Genomic DNA, 19,550 nt, shown 5'->3' on the forward strand with positions numbered 1-19,550 from the left:
TAAAATAACATTTTCCACATATTACAAGTAAGGCTAATAATTCCTAGAGTTATGGATTAAAGGGGAATAAAAAGCCCAAATCAAAAAAGTTCAGATGTTTCACTGAAGATACGTTATATTAGAACACACATGCTTCGACTTTTGACTTTCCTTTAGCAATAATATAGGTACAGAAGTTGTTGTTGTTGTTCATGTTGTTTTTTGAGACAGTTTTTCTGTAGCTTTGGGGCCTGTCCTGGAACTAGCTCTTGTAGACCAGGCTGGCCTTGAACTCACAGAGATCTGCCGCCTCTGCCTTGTGAGTGCTGGGATTAAAGGCGTGCGCCACCACCACCTGGCAGAATAGAACATTTTTTGAACAACTGGATTGTCTTAGTTTCAAATATATTGCCAGTCCAGCTGGCCTGGGTCTGAAAAAGCCTGGGATAAAACCGGACTAGCTGAACATAGCGGACAATGAGGACTACTGAGAACTCAAGAACAATGGCAATGGGTTTTTGATCCTACTGCACGTACTGGCTTTGGGGGAGCCTAGGCAGTTTGGATGCTCACCTTACTAGACCTGGATGGAGGTGGGTGGTCCTTGGACTTCCCACAGGGCAGGGAACCCTGATTGCTCTTTAGGCTGACGAGGGAGGGGGACTTGATTGGAGGAGGGGGAGGAAATGGGAGGCGGTGGCGGGGAAGAGACAGAAATCTTTAATAAATAAATAAATAATAAATAAATAAATAAAAAACACTATTGAGGGAATTTGGTATTTTACACTTACCAAATCTAGCTGGGAGATGTATGCTTTGCTAAAATAACTAATAAATCCTTGCACTGATATTCTAGCCCAAAGCCCACCCCCCCTCCATCCAGGCCTAGGAAGGTGTGCCTCCAAACAGACTAGGATCCCAAAAAGCCAGTACATGCAGTAGAAACAAATCCCAGTGCCATTATCATTGGCTTCTCAGTCAGCCCCCATTGTCAGCCATATTCAGAGTCCAGTTTGATCACATGCTTGTTCAGTCCCTGTCCAGATGGCTTTGGTGAGCTCCCATTAGATCAGGCACACTGGAGGGGGGAGTGGGTGAGGAAGCGGGAAGTAAACGGGAGGAGGGGAGGAAGTGGAAATTTTGAATGGTATTATTTTTAAAGCAATAAAATTTTTTAAAAAAATCACCAGTATGATCAAGTTGGCTTAATCCCAGAGATGTGGGGATGGGCCAACACATGAAAATCTGTCAATGTAATCCACCATATAAATAAACTGAAAGAAAAAAAAATATTCTACCAAAATGTTAAAATTTATCAATAGCCTATTTCTTACAAGGCATGCCATGCTTAAGACAGAAGGCAGTAAGTAAAACCCAGCATGAGGACTCTTTCTTGCAGTAATATATTTATGTTGGTTTGTTTGCTGTAACTGAATAGGAAACTAAGTCATTACTAGCTGTGTCATTTTAGCATTTAAGTAATAGTTACTACTTTATTAGCAGCTGGCGATAATATCAAATGTCTGTTGTATTGCATGAATGCATTTTGAATGTCAGAAGACAGGGCCTTACCCTAAGCTTAACTTAGGTGTATAGCATAAGCCATTTAGTTTCAGAAATGTTTGATTAAATAGATAAACATGAAAAGCGGTAACAAGTGTCTGGTAACATGTTGACATTTTTTTAAAAAAAGATTGTATTTTACATAGCAATCCCAGTTCCCTCTCCCTCCCCTCCTACTCTTCCCATTCCACTACCCCCTCCATTCAGAGTAAGGCCGCCCAAGGGGAGTCAACTGTTATCTCTTGAGGCAGGACCAAGCCCCTCCCCCTGTATCTAGGCTGAACAAGGTATCCTTCCAAAGAGAATGGGTTCCAAAGAGCCAGTTCATGCACTAGGGATAAATACTGGTTCCATTGCCAGTGGCTCCACAAGCTGCCCAAGCCACACAACTGTCACCAACATCTAGAGGGCCTAGTTTGGTCCTATGCTCTTTTTTCTTTCTTTCTTTCTTTTTTTTTTTTAATAGAGATTATGTTTATAAAACTGTAGGGAACCAATTTGTACACAACATCCTTATTTGGCTTTTGAATGTTTTGTTTTAAAGCTTTTTTTTAAATTTATTTATTTATTAAAGATTTTTCTTTCTTTCTTTTTTTTTTTTTTTTAAACCCTAGGATGTTTATTACAAAGGTAAACCCTTATCCTTGAGTTGGGCTTATCGGTAGGATTTCTGGTATCGAGCACGGGCACCAGGACCTCCGAACTTTTTGGATTCACAGCGCCGAGGATCAGCTACAAGCAGGGTCCGATCATACTGGATGAGGATATCTTTGATCTCCTTCTTAGAGGCCTCATCCACATACTTTTGGTAGTAGGCCACCAGGGCTTTCGAGATGGACTGCCGGATAGCATAAATTTGGGCCACATGACCACCACCCTTCACACGGACCCGGATATCCACACCCGCGAATCGCTCCTTGCCCAGCAGCAGAACAGGCTCCAGTAACTTGTACTGCAGCGTGCACGGCTTGATCATCTCCAGGGGACGTCCATTCACCTTGATGAGCCCATTCCCCCGTTTGCAGTGCGCCACGGCTGTGGCTGTCTTCTTGCATCCGAAGACTTGCACGGACTGCAGCGGACCCTTGGCCGGCATAGCTGCGAATATGAACACGAGGTCCTCACTGCTCGGCACCGCCACCGGAAAAAGGCTAAAGATTTTTCAAGACGGTTTCTTTGTTAACAGCCCTGGCTGTCCTGGAACTATCTCTTATAGACCAAGCAGGTACTGAACTCACAGAGCTCTGCCTGCCTCTGCCTTCTGAATGCTTGGGATTAAAGGCAGGCACCACCACCAACTTTTTTTGCTTTGAGAGAGAGGGTTTTTCTGTGTAACTGTTATAGACCAGGCTGACCTAGAACTCGGAGATATGCCTGCCTCTTCCTCTGAGTGCTGGGATTAAAGGCATGTACCACTGCCACCCAGATGAGTTTATTTCTTAATTTTCATATATATCAGTGTTTGGGTTAAAAATTATGACGCAGGGTAATTTTGGAAAGTTTTTAATTGAACTAGATAGAACTAGAGGTCCTTTTACTATAAATAAGAAAAGTCATGCATAAACGAGACAATGTAGCACATGCTTGTAATTTCAACAATGGGAAGGCTAAGGCAGTATTGTCACAAATTTGAGGTAAATATGAATTACATATAAATCCTGGGCTAGCGAGGGCTACACAGCAAGATCCGGTCTCAAAACACTAAACAATAACAAGAAAAAAAGCAAGAAAAAAATTTGACTGTGATTAAATGTATAATATGCCCTCTTAAATATGTAGAATATACTAATTGATGTGGGATTGCCCTCTGTATGCTGTGAATACCATTGGTTAATAAACTGTTGGGCCTGCACAAGGAATAATGCTGGGAGAAAAAAAGGTGGAGTTAAAGAGAAGCCATATAGCTTTGCTGGAGACAGACTTTGGGAACTTTACCCGGTAAGCCACAGCCATGTGGCGATACACAGATTACTAGAAATGGGTTAAATTAAGATATAAGTGTTAGCCAATAAGAAGCTAGGGCTAACTACCAAGGAGTGTTTTAAATAATAGAGTTTCTGTGTGATTATTTTGGGTCTGAGCTGCCCAGCAGCCGGGAACCAACAAGTGACCTCTCCTTTCAACAATTAACCTCTTTTAATTTTCAGAGACAGTACTAACAATCTCAACTGAGTAGTGGAACATAAAAGGACTAGGCAATGTAGCACACATTCTACCTCTTTTCTTCCAGGAGGTCAAAGTTAAAGAGCCTAAAAATAATAAACATTTCATAGTTTTCATTCTGTTGTCAATGCAAATAAAAAGAAAAAGAGAAAACTCCCATTTTCATGAATCATTTATTAGGCTGGGTTTTCAGAACTTTTATGAAAGCATCTTTTGGAATTTCAATGTTGCCAATCTTCCTCAACTTTTTCTTCCCTTCTGCTTGTCTCTTTAAAAGTTTCATTTTTCGGGTAATATCTCCACCATACTGAAAAATAAAAAAATCCAAATGGGTTCAAAGGAAATAATTATATAATTACACCAAGGAACACCACAACCATAATCATATCACTGTGACATCATTTGACTCCTTTTCAGAAAATGATGTTATTATTTATTTAAGCTAAGCATATAACATAGCTACACCCTAATGCAGAGACTCTCAGCAGCAGACCTGTGCCAGAAACTTTACCAGGCACTTAGAAAAAGCAGTATTTTGTTTAGCAACAATGTACATTTTTTACTAAAATAAATAAATAAATAATAAAAATAAAATAAAAAATTAATGTAGCAAGGTAAATTTCAATTGTCACTCTTCCAAGTGTGAGAGTCACTATAAATCTTTCATATCTATAACATTATGGTAGTAACATAAAATTCTCTTTTATATGGTATTACACAAGAAAAGAGAAAATGAGAGGCATTTATTTTTAAATGTTTTTAAAATGATGCTAATATGGTTAAGCAGAAATTTACTCTTTTAAAACAAAACTTGGAAATGAAATATATGGTACATAAAAACTAAAATAGAAACAAATTTATAACCCCACTGATTTTAAACCCATTAAATATAGTAAAGTTAAAAAAAAAAAACATATACATACACATTTGGCCAAAACATTTTTTCTGTATGCTTTCACACTGTAAAAGAAGAATTTTGTTAGGTTGAAAATTTATTACACAGTTCAAACGTATGTGATTTCTATACACAAATCTCCTTTTAAAATATGATAGTATTTAATGATAGTGTTCTTTAGAAAAAGTAGATTATGTAATTAATTAGCTCAAATGTTCTTGTATTTCTTCTCATATACTGATTTTAAGATGGAAAAAGTCCCCTTTAACATCAGCATATCCTATGGTAAGAAAGGTGCAGGTTTGTGGTATGTATGCGCGAGTAGAAATACAAGCATCTGTGACTTCAATAAAAAGAATTACATTATTCCCAGCTTAGCCCAGAAATATTCTAAAGAGTAACTTTTAAAAGTTAAACCATCACACTGCTGGTCTGACTGCCAATGGACAGTGATGAGTAAAGAATTTATTAATAAATCTGTTTTATACAGCCCTTCTCAAGACAAACTACTGTTAATGTAGCTAATCATCAACTATATAACTGTATTACTATGACACTTCCAGATCAACATTAATTTTGAAAAAAGTATCTTTTTTTGAAAATGTATTTCTAATACAATTTATGTGAAAATGACCACATGATAAGTGCTCTATTTTCTAGAATGTTCCCTGGAAGTCTGCCTAATTTCTGGATTTTCTAAGATACTGAATAATTAAAACAAAATAGTGTTTAAAATGAAATTATTCCCATAATGGGATACATTTTATAAAATCTATATCAAAATGGTGGTTCTAGTTCACGAGTACTGTCATATTAGGTTTATGTTAAGCTAGAATTAGGTAGCAATTTCCACTTTGTCTTAACTGAAGAATGTTTCTAACTTTCAGGGTCTTTAGAGCCTGGGATGGGGCAAGAGAAGTGCTGCCCCAAGAGTCTCCCATCATCCACAAAGCCAGCTTCCTACAGAAAGTAACCTATTTCCATATGTACCATAAACCACTAAGGGACCTGGTCTAGAAACCAAAACCCAGCATGTTATTTATAATCTTTTCCAATTCAGTGCTTCAGAGAAAATATTTTATTATTTCCTTAGGTTCTGTTCCTATCACTTACAATCTACCTGAACAAGTTATAAGCCATTGAATGAAACCTTACAGAAATCCCTTAACCCAGAAATTTAATGGAAATAAGCAGAAATTCTTTAATAAACCTTCATAAATTATATCAACTGTAAGTAGCAAAACTCAATGTAAGTACACAAAGTAATCGAACATAAGTGGAAGAGTCGGAATATTCTATCATCTCATGCTCTACAAGAATAAAGTGTAGGCCAAGATTAAAACTTTCACTGTGTTTTCTGGGCGTAGTTCTAAATCCAGCCTCGGACAAAAATGCACTTCAACTCACGTTTCTCTTGCGATGACTTTGCTTCCAATAGCAGCTTGGATGGCTATCTCAAACAGCTGCCTGGGAAGAGAATCCTTCAGACGTTCACATATGGTTTTGCCAACAGTGTATGCTTTCTCTCTGAGACAGAAAAAAAGATAGCTATCCTAAATATAAATATTTAAATTATCTTTATAGTCCATGTGCAGTAATTAACTGTAATAAAAGTAAATTAAGTTTTAAGAGATTCAAATAGAACTCAACACTTTACTTAGTAAGCATTTTTCTATAACTAGGTATTAATCTATATTGACTTATAATTGCATTGATGAAAAATAAACTCATTAAAAAGATAAAAACAAAAAATTGCATTGATATGGCATAATTTCTTTTTTTTTTTTTTTTTGTTTTTCGAGACAGGGTTTCTCTGTGGTTTTGGAGCCTGTCCTGGAACTAGCTCTGTAGACCAGGCTGGTCTCGAACTCACAGAGATCCGCCTGCCTCTGCCTCCCGAGTGCTGGGATTAAAGGCGTGCGCCACCACCGCCCGGCTCGATATGGCATAATTTCTAATAGTCTGCTAGTTTGTCAATATGTGTACTTGACTTCATTATCATGAATGATTTTTAGAAATATGAACATCTTTTTGTTCTCAATCCTTAAACCATCACTATAAAGATTAAAAACATTTTCTTGTACATTAACACAGTAAGGGAAAATTATTTACATGATAATACTAATTTGGCTATGACAACTCTATATTCTGTATTTAGTAATAGGGAAAGAACAATGTAAAAAACAGAAGAAAAATTAGTAGATTAAAATCTATCTTAATTATCTTTCAAAGTTTTAAAAACTGTATCTGCTCCAGTAAGAATGAAGAGCCATCAACCACACAAAAACACCCAAAGTGAGCATGCTTAGTTGGTGATCTTTTCTAGTCTGCTTACCTATGCACCACAGTCACTAGCTCTTCTACGATATTTCCATTCAGGAGAATATCCATTTTTATAAGTTCTGCAGTCTGATAACCTGCATCTTCATAATCAAAACTAATGAGAATAAAGAGAACAATGGTAAACATGATCCTATAAATTAAATCTTATAAATACAATAAATTCCTTTTTCCTACATATTCATTAGCTGTCCTCACCTGAAGAAAACTGATTAAATTATTACCACACATAAAGTTTCACTTAATGAATGTGTACGTCCATAGCAAAGAACCAAATGTATCAAAAGGTCTAAGTATAGGAACTATAAATCACTAGAGGAAGAAAAAGGAACTGGTTAAGGTAAAGTAGGAAAAAACCAACCACCAAAAACAAATGTCAGCTCCTTCTACTGTTGCTAACAGGTGGTGAAATTTGGCTAACACTATTTTAATGGTTCATTATTAGTTTTCTGTTACCAATGACAACTCTGGTAATGGAAACAAATAGAAACAAAAATAAAACAAACATGTTTAGATAATGCACTAATGAGCTGCCATTAAGAAGGGACACTTGGATTTCCTACACAGATACACAGTTTGAACATTCAACATTTTTGTCAGGCCTGAATGAGCTAGTACATGTAACAGTACACGTGGACCTAGAACATACCAATAGTTACAACAAAGCTTAGCCAATCACAAACCAGTGCTCATGTTAGCTACTATTTTCATCAATACGGTCAAAGCTAACAGTGCTAGCTAGCCACAAAGTTTAACTCATAAAGCCACTGCAACAAAACTGACTGCCAGAGGCAATGTAAAAAGTTTTTGCTTATTTAACACTTAACTCTTGTACTCTTATTTGGCTGGGTTTCAAGCACTCCCTTAAAATACACAGATTTTTATTAGCTAGGCAACGTCTGCCTGGGAAGACCTAGTTCTTGACTTCAACGTTGGTAAATGCTGTGCACATTTAGCAGTATTCATGCTCGATATTTACATCCATTTTTCAAATGCAAGTAGATGCTCCAGGGACAAAATAACATACACATATATTTTAAGTGTCACTTGGTCACAGATGTTCTTTGAAATTAATGTCCAATTTTAAGACACAAGGGATTTAAAACTCTTAAGAGGTTGCTTACTTTTTTCAGAGATTAAGTCTGATGAATCAAAAAGAATCTTTTCCTCCTATAAGTAAATTTCAAGTACTCGATAATATCTATAATGTTTCAAGCTCCCTAACCTTATAAGATTCTCAACTTTCAGAGCTAAAATTGCTACGGATAGAAGAGTAAAATCTTACTATCAGCATATTCAAAAGCTCCATTGAGACATTTGAGACTACCATTATTTTCTCACCTTGCATACCCAGAAGACAGAGACTTCAACGAGTCATAAAAATCTACCACAATTTCATTCAAAGGGAAGAGGTATTTAAGCATAACTCTATTTTCATCAATAAAAATCATATTTTTCTGAATTGCTCTTCGTGCCTAAAAAAAAATCAATGATAATCCAAATACTGATGAGAAAAGATAAGTTTTTAATTTCCAAATTATGATTTCTATAAACAAAAGTAAACAAAATGAAGTAATATTATTTAATGGTCTACCAAAATTTTACAAAGCATGAGTTTTTTAATGTAAGAGCAACATTACTTTTAAACCAAAGCTTTTAATCTCTGTCACAGCAGTTTTACTTTCAAAATCATACTATGTTCACTTTCAAGTGCACAGATGGTCTAAATCACACTGAAGTCCCTTCGGGATAAGTATGCAGTTCTTTTGCATTCCTTTCACTAAAATACTGGACTAATACTGAGAGTCAACCAGACTTAAAGCTAGTGTGTAAAATCAAGACAGTGTATCAGTACTGGCTCCGGGTGCAGGGCCCCAAAACAAGAACTATTTATTTAATTATTGAGGCCAATTCCTTAGCAAACAGAATCCTAAATCCTATAAAATATAAACTTAGGTAAGCACTGATCCAGGAACTGAAATCATCACCCTTTGTGTTTCTACCTGGCAAAGCGCCATTATCTTTCCAGTGTATTCCGTTGGTGTGACAACAGTGCCCAGAACAACTGGCTCCAAATATTCTGCTACTTTTGACTTGTCAGGGAATTGTGCAGGGTTAATAATTGTGATTTCTTTTTCTTTATATTCCTAAAAATGAGAAAAATGAAAGGTATTTAAAAACAAACACTAATATAATTACTTTTCTTAACGGTTTCTTTTATCATATAGTATATTTTAGAACACAGTTATAGAACTTACTGCAATTAACAAAGCAGCAACAATAACATCAACAAAAAATACCTAAAGATTAGACTATTACATAATATAGCCTTTCTCAACAAATAAAAAGATCGTCCAGCTTTTAACATTCTTAGTGAATGTATACTAAAAGTATACATTAAAGTATTTTGGTTATTAACATTTACAAATCATACCTCATGAATAACCTAGAAAAAGTATGACAAAATGTTATATTTATAACTTGACTGTTTAAGGTATTCTAACTATAGTGTATAAAATTGGTTTATTTGTGCTCAGGTAACAGTTGTTTAATGAGTAAATAACCACTTACATAGAATATAGTACTGGTTTATCACTAACTTAAAACAAAAATTTCCCACAAGGGTGGAGGTTTTATTTTCTTATTTGGTTATTTATGACCAAAATTATCTTTCATATTATGAGCAAAATTTTCAATGGTCCTCTCCTTCCTAATTCTTTTTACTGTCAGCACCAAACTAATTTTAATAATGAAAAGATCAATCTAAGAAAAATGATGAATTAGTTTTTAAAAGGTAATAAAATTTATATTGCTACTAAGCAATTGTAAATTACTTTTAATAGGGATTCAACTATAAATAACCAAAAATTTTCTCTTGTATTTAGTATATACACATATATTTGTATTAAATTTTTCCTTTCAGGCTGATACAAAATAGAAGTGAATATTATAGTACCTTTATCAATTTTGCAGATGAAAGAACAGCTTTGTATGGAACAGTGGGAGTCGTCAGAATAACAGAAGCATTATATTCTTGCTCTAGTCGCTGGTTGAACACTTCCATGTGCAAAAGTCCAAGAAATCCCAACCTGGATGGAGAAAAGGGGGAGAAAAAACACCAAAATCCTTCCAGACATCCAAGTCCCACTGGGTTCTGTTTTCTGTTGTGAACACGGTGCTACTTTGTAAGAAAGGATGGAAATCGAGACTCATTCCAGCAATTTGCATTTCTTGTATAATTTTATAAAATAAGTCTCAAACATTCTACTATTTTAAATTAGTATAAAAATTATCCACAAAACATGAACCCACTTGAGAAATGAGCAGACATGAAGATTTTTAGATATTTTACTCATAGAAACTGATCTTTAGGCCTGGTAAAATGGCTGAGTGGTACTGTGCTCATTGACCAAACAATAAGGACCCAAATTTGGATGCCCAGCACACACAAGAAAGGCGGGAATTGCAGAATGCACCTGTGACCTCAGTGCTGGGAAGAGACAGCAAGGTACCAGGGTGATATCCCAGGTCAGTGATAGATTTCATCTCAAAGAACAAGGTGTAGAGTCAGGTTGATCTCGGACCCGTGAGCATGAACACCTGGTGTGCACACCACATATACATGTGTATGCATACACACAACGAATACAAAAAATTTAAACTGATCTTCAGAAATGTTAAGAAGCAAGCTACCCAATTAGAACTCATTTTCTTAAAAGAAAGTGACTATGAAGTAAATCTCCCTTACCTCCAGCCAGCACCCAGGGCCAGACTGCTATCCCGATGCACTGTCACACTGGAGTCATTTAAAGTCAGCTTCTCTATAGCACTCTTCAGGTTGTTATATTCAGATTGGTCTATGGGGTACACGCCTGGAGACACAAACATAATATGAAGCACTGTCAAGTTCAAAATTAACCATTTGGTATTTATTTTACTTTTCTTTATTAAATTGGCTGCTAGGTATCTTGGAATCCATTAGCTTTAATGAATATACAAATGTGTTGACACTCCAAACAGTGGTTTTATGCTTTTGGAGAAGTACAAAAAGAAGAAAAAAAACTAAACAACGAAGGGAATTAAGCCAATACATAATTAGGTAAACTATATTTACTCCAAAAATTAGAAGCATAACATGGTCCAGTACTGTGATGAAAACTATTAGAAGGTTAGAAATGGCACTGGACTTCACTTCCAGATCAGTTACTAAATCTAAATATAAATGAACTTTTAGAAACTTACTGCTGAAACTATGAGAGCTACTACTGATTCCTCAGATTCTCTTCACCTCCTGCTCATGAAGTCTACAGTTTACGAATCCTCTGCACTCCAAATGACTGACTCTGCTGAAGTGCAGCAGTAATAAAGCTCGTGATCTGTGAGGGGACTATGAGGAGAAGCCAGGGGATCAAGACCCAGGTTAGAAAAATCAGATAGATAACCCTCCATTAGGTCTTCATTATCTAAATGTCTGCGAGACTCACAGCGAACCGTGTTCTGATGTTACATGTCCTAGAGGCTACACTGTTGTCTACTGCATCCACGAGAGCAGTTTAACTACAAAGAACTCGACTAAGACGTGGGATTAATTCCACTGAGAATTGTAATTAAAACACCCTAATTAATTAGAAAAAAATCCAAGTGTAATCAACTAACTTTTCAGAGAAATAAGAAAATTCATGTTATTAAGATCTCCTAGATATTATTTAAGAAATCCTAAATGAGCTCTCATATAAAATGTTATACAGTATACATGAAGTTGTAAGGTGATACATAGAAATACTGCATACAAATACATAGGCAAATATCATCATCTATATACACATTACAAACAGATCTATAAGAATGTTTATTATTCTCTAGTCCATTTTCTTTCACCACAGATATACTTTTAATTAAAAAAAATTTTGGTCTTTTGGTGTTGAATTTGTGAATTCCTCACCTGCAAATACCATTGGTTTCGCTGATTTAAACCCAGGCAAGGGCTCCACTGGATGATTATGTAAATATAATGTATCTCCTATTTGAGCTTCAGTGACATCTTTCATCCCAGCAATCAGAAAGCCCACCTGTCCTGCATATCTAAATAAAATTAGCATATGCAAATATTTACTGCTTTTCTGTTGAAAGTGTATACTCACAGTTCTGTCTTCCTAAGAATCTGCCATATCCCTTCCAAACAAGCAAGTGGCACATACCAAATTCAACCTCTGAAGCTCATTAAGAAAACAGTGTCTTATCCACTACCCTAATTCTGTACTCATGCTGTCTTTTTTGATTCTGCTCACCTTTCACAAATTAAACACCAGCTTCTAACATCTATTATGAAGCTAATATTAATGTAGAAAAATTTAGAAGACTGTCATGTCTATTACTATGTGATAAAGGTTCATTAAAAAGGGGGAAAAAGATAAATTTCTAACCAAACAGGAAAAAATAAACATGTAACAACAGTCTATTACATATCTGATTTTCACATGAAAAAAGCAGATTCCATGAATTCAGTTTTAGGTTTAAAAACCAAAAAACATACATAGTAGCAGACTCATTTACATATAGGTTATAGCAGAGGAGCAGTAATGAATGAAGACACGGTAATGTTCAATACATACATGATATATATACATACACATTACACATATACAATAAATGAAACACTTCAGAAATACTTCACTAAAATTAAAATGGACTGATTCAGAACATGTCATATTTCACATGAGGCTTTTTAGATACAACATGAAACTGTGGACTCTGATCCACATACTCAAATATTCTATTTGACACTTTAGACAACCTGAGAAGCAAAACTATGATGTCATGTCTTCTCATTACCAGAGTAGCCACTCAGCAGCTGTTTCACAGCTAACTCAGATCTGATTTTCTAGTTCATACTAACTTCTTAATCCTACTCCTCTATACATTTTATTTAATCTAGGTTTAACCCTGCAGCATTCCAGTGAAGAAAGGAGTGATCAGTTTCTGTAGCATCTTATATTGCAAAATTTAGTTGTGATGAGATTAAATGTAAAAGGAAAAATAAATCCATTGAATGAATTGAGGCCTCCTAATACTTAATTGTACCATCAAATACATTAACATGAGAACCAAGTGTGTACTAGATCACTAAGTTATTTCTACTAATTAATAAAACCTAATTATGTTTATAGCCATAAAACTGCCCACTACAAACACATGAGATCCTTCTGACCCAGTGTCTGGATGTAGAGTTGCATTCTACCTATCATCCACTTTAGTTCTACATTATGACCATTCTGAGCACATTGGGAGAAACACATACATAAACTTATTGTACATGCTAAAACAGATTACTTACAATTTATGAGTGGGCTGCTCATTTGGATTCAAAACGCCTACTTCATTAACTTCATATGTCTTCTTGGTGTGTGCAGATACAATCTTATCTCCTTTGGAAACCATGCCATCAAACAGTGCTATGTTGGCTATCACACCTCTATACTGGTCAAAGGTGGAATCAAACACCAATGCTCTCAGTGGGTTTTCACGACGTACTTTTGGACTATTATAAAAGTATATAGAGAAAATATCAAAAAAACTTATTTTCAATTGAGGAAGCATGTTATTTAATTTTTCAAAAGAAAATTACTCAAGAACCAAAGCAAAAAGGCCTTTCTATAAAATATGCTAGATAAATCTCAACCATCAGTTTTAAATTTTGAAATTATTTCAAAATAATATACATTTGAAATATTACTTTTTGAAATATATTCAAAAATATTTATTTGAAAATATGAGATGTATGCTCACTATACAGCAAAGACCAATTACCAATGAACTTATTTCCCTATGCTCTGATTATCAGAGAGACTGTCATTATCCATGCTTTCTTTTCCGCTTTACTATATTGAAATTGAACTTGCGTTCTTTACATTTTACTAAAAGCAAAAGGGTATTCCACCCTAGTGCAAGATCACTTGCCACATCCACTAGCTTAAAATGACAGATCAAGTTGATGGCCTATTAATCTAAACTATTAAATTATAAAGGTCTATAATTACTAAACTCTAAATTTAAAGTAGTGAATATATGAATAGTATAAAAACTGCTTACGGAGGTATTCTTTCAATGACTGCCTGAAGAACACTTTCAACGTTTGTCCCAAGTTTTGCAGAAATCTGAAACCATGAAAAAAAAAAAAAGCACTGAGATTTAAGGCTACACACATTCTTCCTGGGGTCTTGTCATTTATGATCAGGAGGAAAAATTCCTTTATTCATTTATTTGAACACAGAAAAAAAAAAGGATAAAGATATCTTCCCATTATCTGGTGTTAGTGACCCTATGCTTTCAGGATTAAAGTGAAAGAACATTCTCGGTGTGTCCAGAAAGCAATGGAATGAGAATTAAAACAAAAATTTTGATGAGCAAAAATTATGCCTTTTAATAAAATGTATCACTTTAACCAATATCTATCAAGTCCAAAAATACCTGCTCTTCAAAACCAAAATAACTTACAAGAAGTAATGCTAAGGGCAGAAGAGATGACTAAGATTTTGAGAATCCTTGCTGCCTCATAGAGGACCCCAGGGTTACTTCCCAGCACCCACAGCAGGAACTCACACCTGTAATTTGAGTTATAGGAGATCCAAGTCACACTTCTAGACTCCTTGGGTACGTGTACCACTGTGCAGAGTCTGGTGCTGGCACACACATACACATAATGCTACACTGAGTTTCAAAAGGCTTTTAGTTCTGACATACAGGCTAACCAAGTCTACGATATAAGGAAAGTGGTAAAATCTTTAGCCTTAGTTCATTTAAAAGTTACATAGCAACAATCTATATAAATAACATAAAGGGAACTTTCAATAGTTGTGCTAGCTAGATTTATGTTAACCTGACATAACTAGAGTCATTTGAGAGATAGAAACCTCACCTGAGAAAATGCCTCCATAAGATCAGGCTGTAGGCAGGCTTTAGGGTATTTTCTTAATTAGTAATTATGTGTGAGGGCCCAGCCCACTGTGGGTGCTGCCATTCCTGGACTACTGGCCTGGGTTCTATAAGATAGCAGGCTGAGTGAGCCAGCGGAGGAAACAACACCCCTCCATGGCCTCTGTACCAACTCCTATCTCCATGTTTCTGCCCCAATTTCTTTCCTTCAACGACAGCCTATAATGTGGAAGTATAACCCAAACAAACCCTTTCCTCCCCAAGGTGTTTTGGTGATGGTGTTTCATCACAGCAATAAAAAAAGCTAAGACAATCATCTTTTAAAAAAAGGCATTTACCTTTATGCATTCTTCACTAGGGATATCAAACACTTTTTCAATCTGTTTTTCAACCCTTTCAGGATCAGCATTCTTTAGATCTATCTGTAAACAAAATTACTGAATGAGCATAGTAAAAATAAAATTAGTTCACAGTAATAATATTTGGAGATCAATAATACTTTCTATGAGTTAACCTAATTGATCTCTCCATGATTTTTTCAAAAGAATTATTTACCTATGGGTAGTCTTATTTTACATTTAGCACCACAATCAAGAAATGTAACTTAATGCAGTCTGAATTTTTAAATTAGGATTCCTAACTCTATACTACGGGATGAACTTATATGGATGAAGTAAGCATTGACCTGTTTCATGGACAGCACCGATTCTTATTCTATTCCCCTCTCCATGGCAGTGGGGCTGGCACCTTTGCTTAGTCTGCCTTGCTCCCCCTTTTTTACAGAAACACATGCAATTCAAATGAACCTTTTCAACTCTCTGAAAGAAATATTTGACCTGCAATTCTATCACAAGAAATTCAGAGATAAATCAAACTGATAATCTAAGTGAATAGTAACTGAAGACCCCTCATATTAAGAAAAAAAAACATACTTCACAATTAAACATTAAAATATAGAAGGCAAATAATGAATGGCATTGGTGACTCATTTTAATTACCTTGTTTATAACCGGGATTACTGACAACTGTGCTTCAAAGGCAAGGAAGAAGTTTGCTACAGTTTGAGCTTGAATACCCTGGAGGCAAGACAACAGAGACCATGATGACTGTTTGACACTAAATGTATCACAAAATTAGTAATTCCGTACCATTCCATATATCATCATCAAACTGAGATTTTTGGATCACGCTAATAAAATGACACAATATGCCCTCTGTTGGAAAACAGCCAAAGAATGACACATGGTGAACAGTGCCTTGGGGAACCGTGGGAGAGGCTGCAGGAAGTAGGTAGAGGCTTTACCAAAAGTGCATTCTGTTTTCTGTGTTTTTCTTGGATGCGATTTCATGCTTCCTGTCTTAAACAGTGCATTCAATTCATAGGACGTGTTTATTCTTGTTGGAGCAAAAATGGGACATTGTTAAGCATTTTTAATAATTCTTTTTTGCTGATTTCTATGGCATATTTTCTGGAACAGGTGTTCCTTGCCTTCCTGTAACCATTTTTTAATTAACTTGCTATAAAAGAAGCTAGTTCTCCAGAATAAATTTAGTCAGTAGCTTCAGCTCTGTCTACCCCATTAGTTTCAGTCCCAGGTTTCGAAGGCAGATCTGCAAGGTGGACAAAGATTGGCACCATCAACCAGCCAGAGCCATGCCCTAAAACCTAAGACCCTTTGTTCTTCCTCACTTGTGTTTCCTGAACAGGGAGTAGCTTTGTCCCCAGAGTCACCCACAATCATCACAACTGTGCTGTGTTCCGTCGCTACTACGTTATGTTCCATCGCTACTACACTGTATTCCATTATACGTTATTTTCCATTACTACGTTGTGTTCTGTCGCTACTACGTTATGTTCCGTCGCTACTACACTGTATTCCATTATACGTTATTTTCCATTACTACGTTGTGTTCCGTCACTACAATGTTGTGTTCTGTCACTACATTGTGTTCCATTAATATGTTGTGTTCCGTAACTACTACATTGTGTTCCGTCACGACCACGTTGTGTTCCATTACTACATTGTATTCCATTATTATGTTGTGTTCTGTCACTACCACATTGTGTTCCATCACTACTATATTGTGTTCCATCACTACTATGTTGTGTTCCATCACTACTATATTGTGTTCCATCACTACTACGTTGTGTTCCATTACTACGGTCATGTCAAGTCATGTATAAAGAAAGATCTTACCTCATTTGCATCGACCACCAGTAAAACACCTTGGCAAGCAGAGAGTGACCTGGACACTTCATAACTAAAATCAACATGGCCCTAAAAAGCAAAATATTGGTATCCTTTAAATATCAGCTATATTTTTTAAAGGAACAGATATTATTGCTAATCATCTGATATGACAAATACTTGTAAAATGTGTGCTGGGGAAGTTGTGAAAACATTTGAAATAAGCTACACTAACATCAAAAAAAATGAGAAAACAAACACCAAAGGTAGATGTACAAATTCAGCCCCCAAATGAGAGAATTTTGTTTGGAATATCAACAAGACTAACTTCAGCAATTTTTGCGAAGTCAATCTGAAACTTACTGGCGTGTCAATGAGATTTAAAAGGTACTGTTTTCCTTCAAAATTGTAAAACAGAGTTGCTGTCTGCGCTTTCACGGTGATTCCTCTTTCTCGTTCCACTTGTAATTTATCAAGAACCTGCTTATTTTTCGTTGTCTTATCAATTGTTCCTAGAAACGGAAGAAGCATTGATTGATTTCTCCAGGTTTTAAAACGAAACATTAAGCATAAAACATTAAAGAAATAATAGCAAAATGTAAAACATCGTGGTAAAGCTAAATTCCCAATCACTCGAGGCAATCACAAGCTTATGATATAAAATGAAAATACCTGTTAGTTCTAGGAGTCTGTCAGCTAACGTACTTTTGCCATGATCCACATGTGCAATGATACTGAAATTTCTGATATCTTCAACAGGAAATCTAGACATGTCAGGTTTCTCCTAAAAAGGGAACAGAACCTCATATTTAGAGGCATAAAATTTGCATAAAACAAATTACAAATTCAAAGAAGACTCTTAATCTGTGGGCAATTTCACTTATTGCACTTTTACTTCATTTTTTTTCCTACAATAAAGATATATGACTAAGTCTAACTACAAAGAACAAATTACAAGAGACTTACCAATATGTCAGTTCCAGAAACAAAGCTAAATAAAACCCTCGTACTTAATACTTCCGTCATGTATTGAGCCAATCGCAAATTTACTTTCATTAATGGAGAAGGCAAGACAGACTCAAGAGTATGAGAACACCTTATCAAGCAAAAAGCTCTCAGAAAATCTTTACCACAGTGAGACACACCACAAACTGTTGGAAACTGGTATTCAAGAGAAGTGGGATTGTGTGTGCGCCCACGAGTCATTGTCCCCCAGGTGGTTTTCATCATCAGGAAACAAGCTGAAACTGTAATGACTGTAACGTCTATTTTAGCTTTCACTTAGTTACTCAATATAAGGCAGATGAAGGTATAGGGAAACTCTCCAAACAAAACCATCACAGCTGCATTGTAGTCTCTCCTTCACCCATCGCATTCAGGTCAAAGTTCTTCAGAACTGCAGCACTTTCAAAAACCGTGAATTGGGACGAATACAAATCCGTTTTTTCTAACCACAAGACATCTTTCAGCTGGAGCCTTTGTGTCCCACAAACCTCCAAGTTTGATTATTATCTCGCTCAAACACGAAGCTGCAGACTCGGATGCAAAGTCAAGTAAGTTGCCCAAGAAGCATAACTAACAAACCCAGGAAGACCTTTACTAGAGAGCAGCAGCTTCTCAGAGGTTTCCAGAAACAACACATGCTCAAGACTGACCCTGTCCCTAAGCCAGGCTAGCTGGCAAGCAGTCGGGGTCGAAGGGCTCGCCCTCCGTGCACACGCGGAAGCCCAGCGCCAACCCCGGGGAGAGCCGGTCACCTTGAGCTCGGCCGCGCTGAAGGGCCTGCGGGTGGCCCCGGGTTCCAACACGGCCACCTGCCGGAAGCAGGGAGGCAGCAAGCGCACAGCGCCGGCGGCCCATGGCGCGAGAGCCCGCCCGGCGAGCGTCCACATGCCGGGGCGGCTCAGGACCAGGCCGGGAGAGGCCGCCCCATGCCAGGGCCCGCTTCCCTGCCTCGGCCACAGGGGTGCGCCAAGCCTGACGCCAGTAAAACGCGCTGCCTGCGGGTCGCGCCGCTCGTGACGTCAGCGCGCCTCCGCAGGGGTCGAAAGGTCACGGTCGGAGTGCTGCGGAGACCGGGGCTGACCACAGTTGGTCGACTTAGTTCTGGTGCTGTGGTCATCGCCCTGCGGCTGCCTCTGTCTAGGCAAATGCAGCCGGACGTCCGTCAGAGCCCGCCTTTGGGTGCAGTGGGAGAGAGGCACCCTTGGCCTGCTGTAGCATGCAGCGGCTCCCCGAAGGGTCTGGGAGTCCACGAGTCTCCGTGAAGTGCAGCATCTGTGATGTGTTGCATGGGGGGACACGGCTTGACACCCTCCTCTCTGAAGCCCGGCGTGGCTGGGGAGTTCTTTTGAGAGACTTCTACGAAGCATAGAATTATTTATAAAAATATAAAAACAGGAAGCGAGCACAAGTAATTCACGCTTCAAAATCGTTAAGAGAATTTATTCTGGAGCCAAACAGACCATGCACCCCCCCCCCCCCAACAG

The 19,550-nt window shown here is 37.0% G+C and overlaps 2 protein-coding genes across 2 annotated transcripts; both read right to left on the minus strand.

The window, feature by feature from the left end:
• Positions 1-2,163: 2,163 nt before the first annotated feature.
• LOC121460858 (40S ribosomal protein S16-like) lies at positions 2,164-2,653 on the minus strand. The gene has a single exon (XM_041671508.1). It carries the CDS (start codon positions 2,636-2,638, stop codon positions 2,198-2,200), a length of 441 nt encoding a protein of 146 aa, XP_041527442.1. The 5' UTR covers positions 2,639-2,653; the 3' UTR covers positions 2,164-2,197.
• Positions 2,654-3,859: 1,206 nt separating this feature from the next.
• Positions 3,860-19,040, minus strand: Guf1 (GTP binding elongation factor GUF1). Its single transcript, XM_041671418.1, has 17 exons — positions 18,819-19,040; positions 17,734-17,845; positions 17,425-17,573; positions 17,071-17,151; positions 15,871-15,948; positions 15,211-15,294; positions 14,030-14,094; positions 13,275-13,478; positions 11,883-12,022; positions 10,689-10,812; positions 9,897-10,029; positions 8,944-9,087; positions 8,282-8,415; positions 6,936-7,037; positions 6,008-6,127; positions 4,629-4,665; positions 3,860-4,012 (listed from the first exon to the last, which is right to left on the minus strand). Exons 1-17 carry the CDS (start codon positions 18,951-18,953, stop codon positions 3,875-3,877), a joined length of 1,980 nt encoding a protein of 659 aa, XP_041527352.1. The 5' UTR covers positions 18,954-19,040; the 3' UTR covers positions 3,860-3,874.
• Positions 19,041-19,550: the final 510 nt, after the last annotated feature.

Source organism: Microtus oregoni, unplaced genomic scaffold (genome assembly GCF_018167655.1).
Source record: "Microtus oregoni isolate MIOR12 unplaced genomic scaffold, Mior012 000021F_ref0000039, whole genome shotgun sequence".
NCBI classification, from domain to species: Eukaryota; Metazoa; Chordata; class Mammalia; order Rodentia; family Cricetidae; genus Microtus; species Microtus oregoni.

Coding starts and splice junctions, on each gene's coding strand:
- LOC121460858 (XM_041671508.1), bottom strand. CDS start 2,638: ATGCCGGCCAAGGGTCCGCTGCAGTCCGTGCAAGTCTTCGGATGCAAG.
- Guf1 (XM_041671418.1), bottom strand. CDS start 18,953: ATGTGGACGCTCGCCGGGCGGGCTCTCGCGCCATGGGCCGCCGGCGCT. Junction 12,023..13,274: donor GAGCAGCCCACTCATAAATT/GTAAGTAATCTG, acceptor AATTTTATTTAG/ATATGCAGGACAGGTGGGCT. Junction 7,038..8,281: donor CTGTCTTCTGGGTATGCAAG/GTGAGAAAATAA, acceptor TATTCTCATTAG/TTTTGATTATGAAGATGCAG.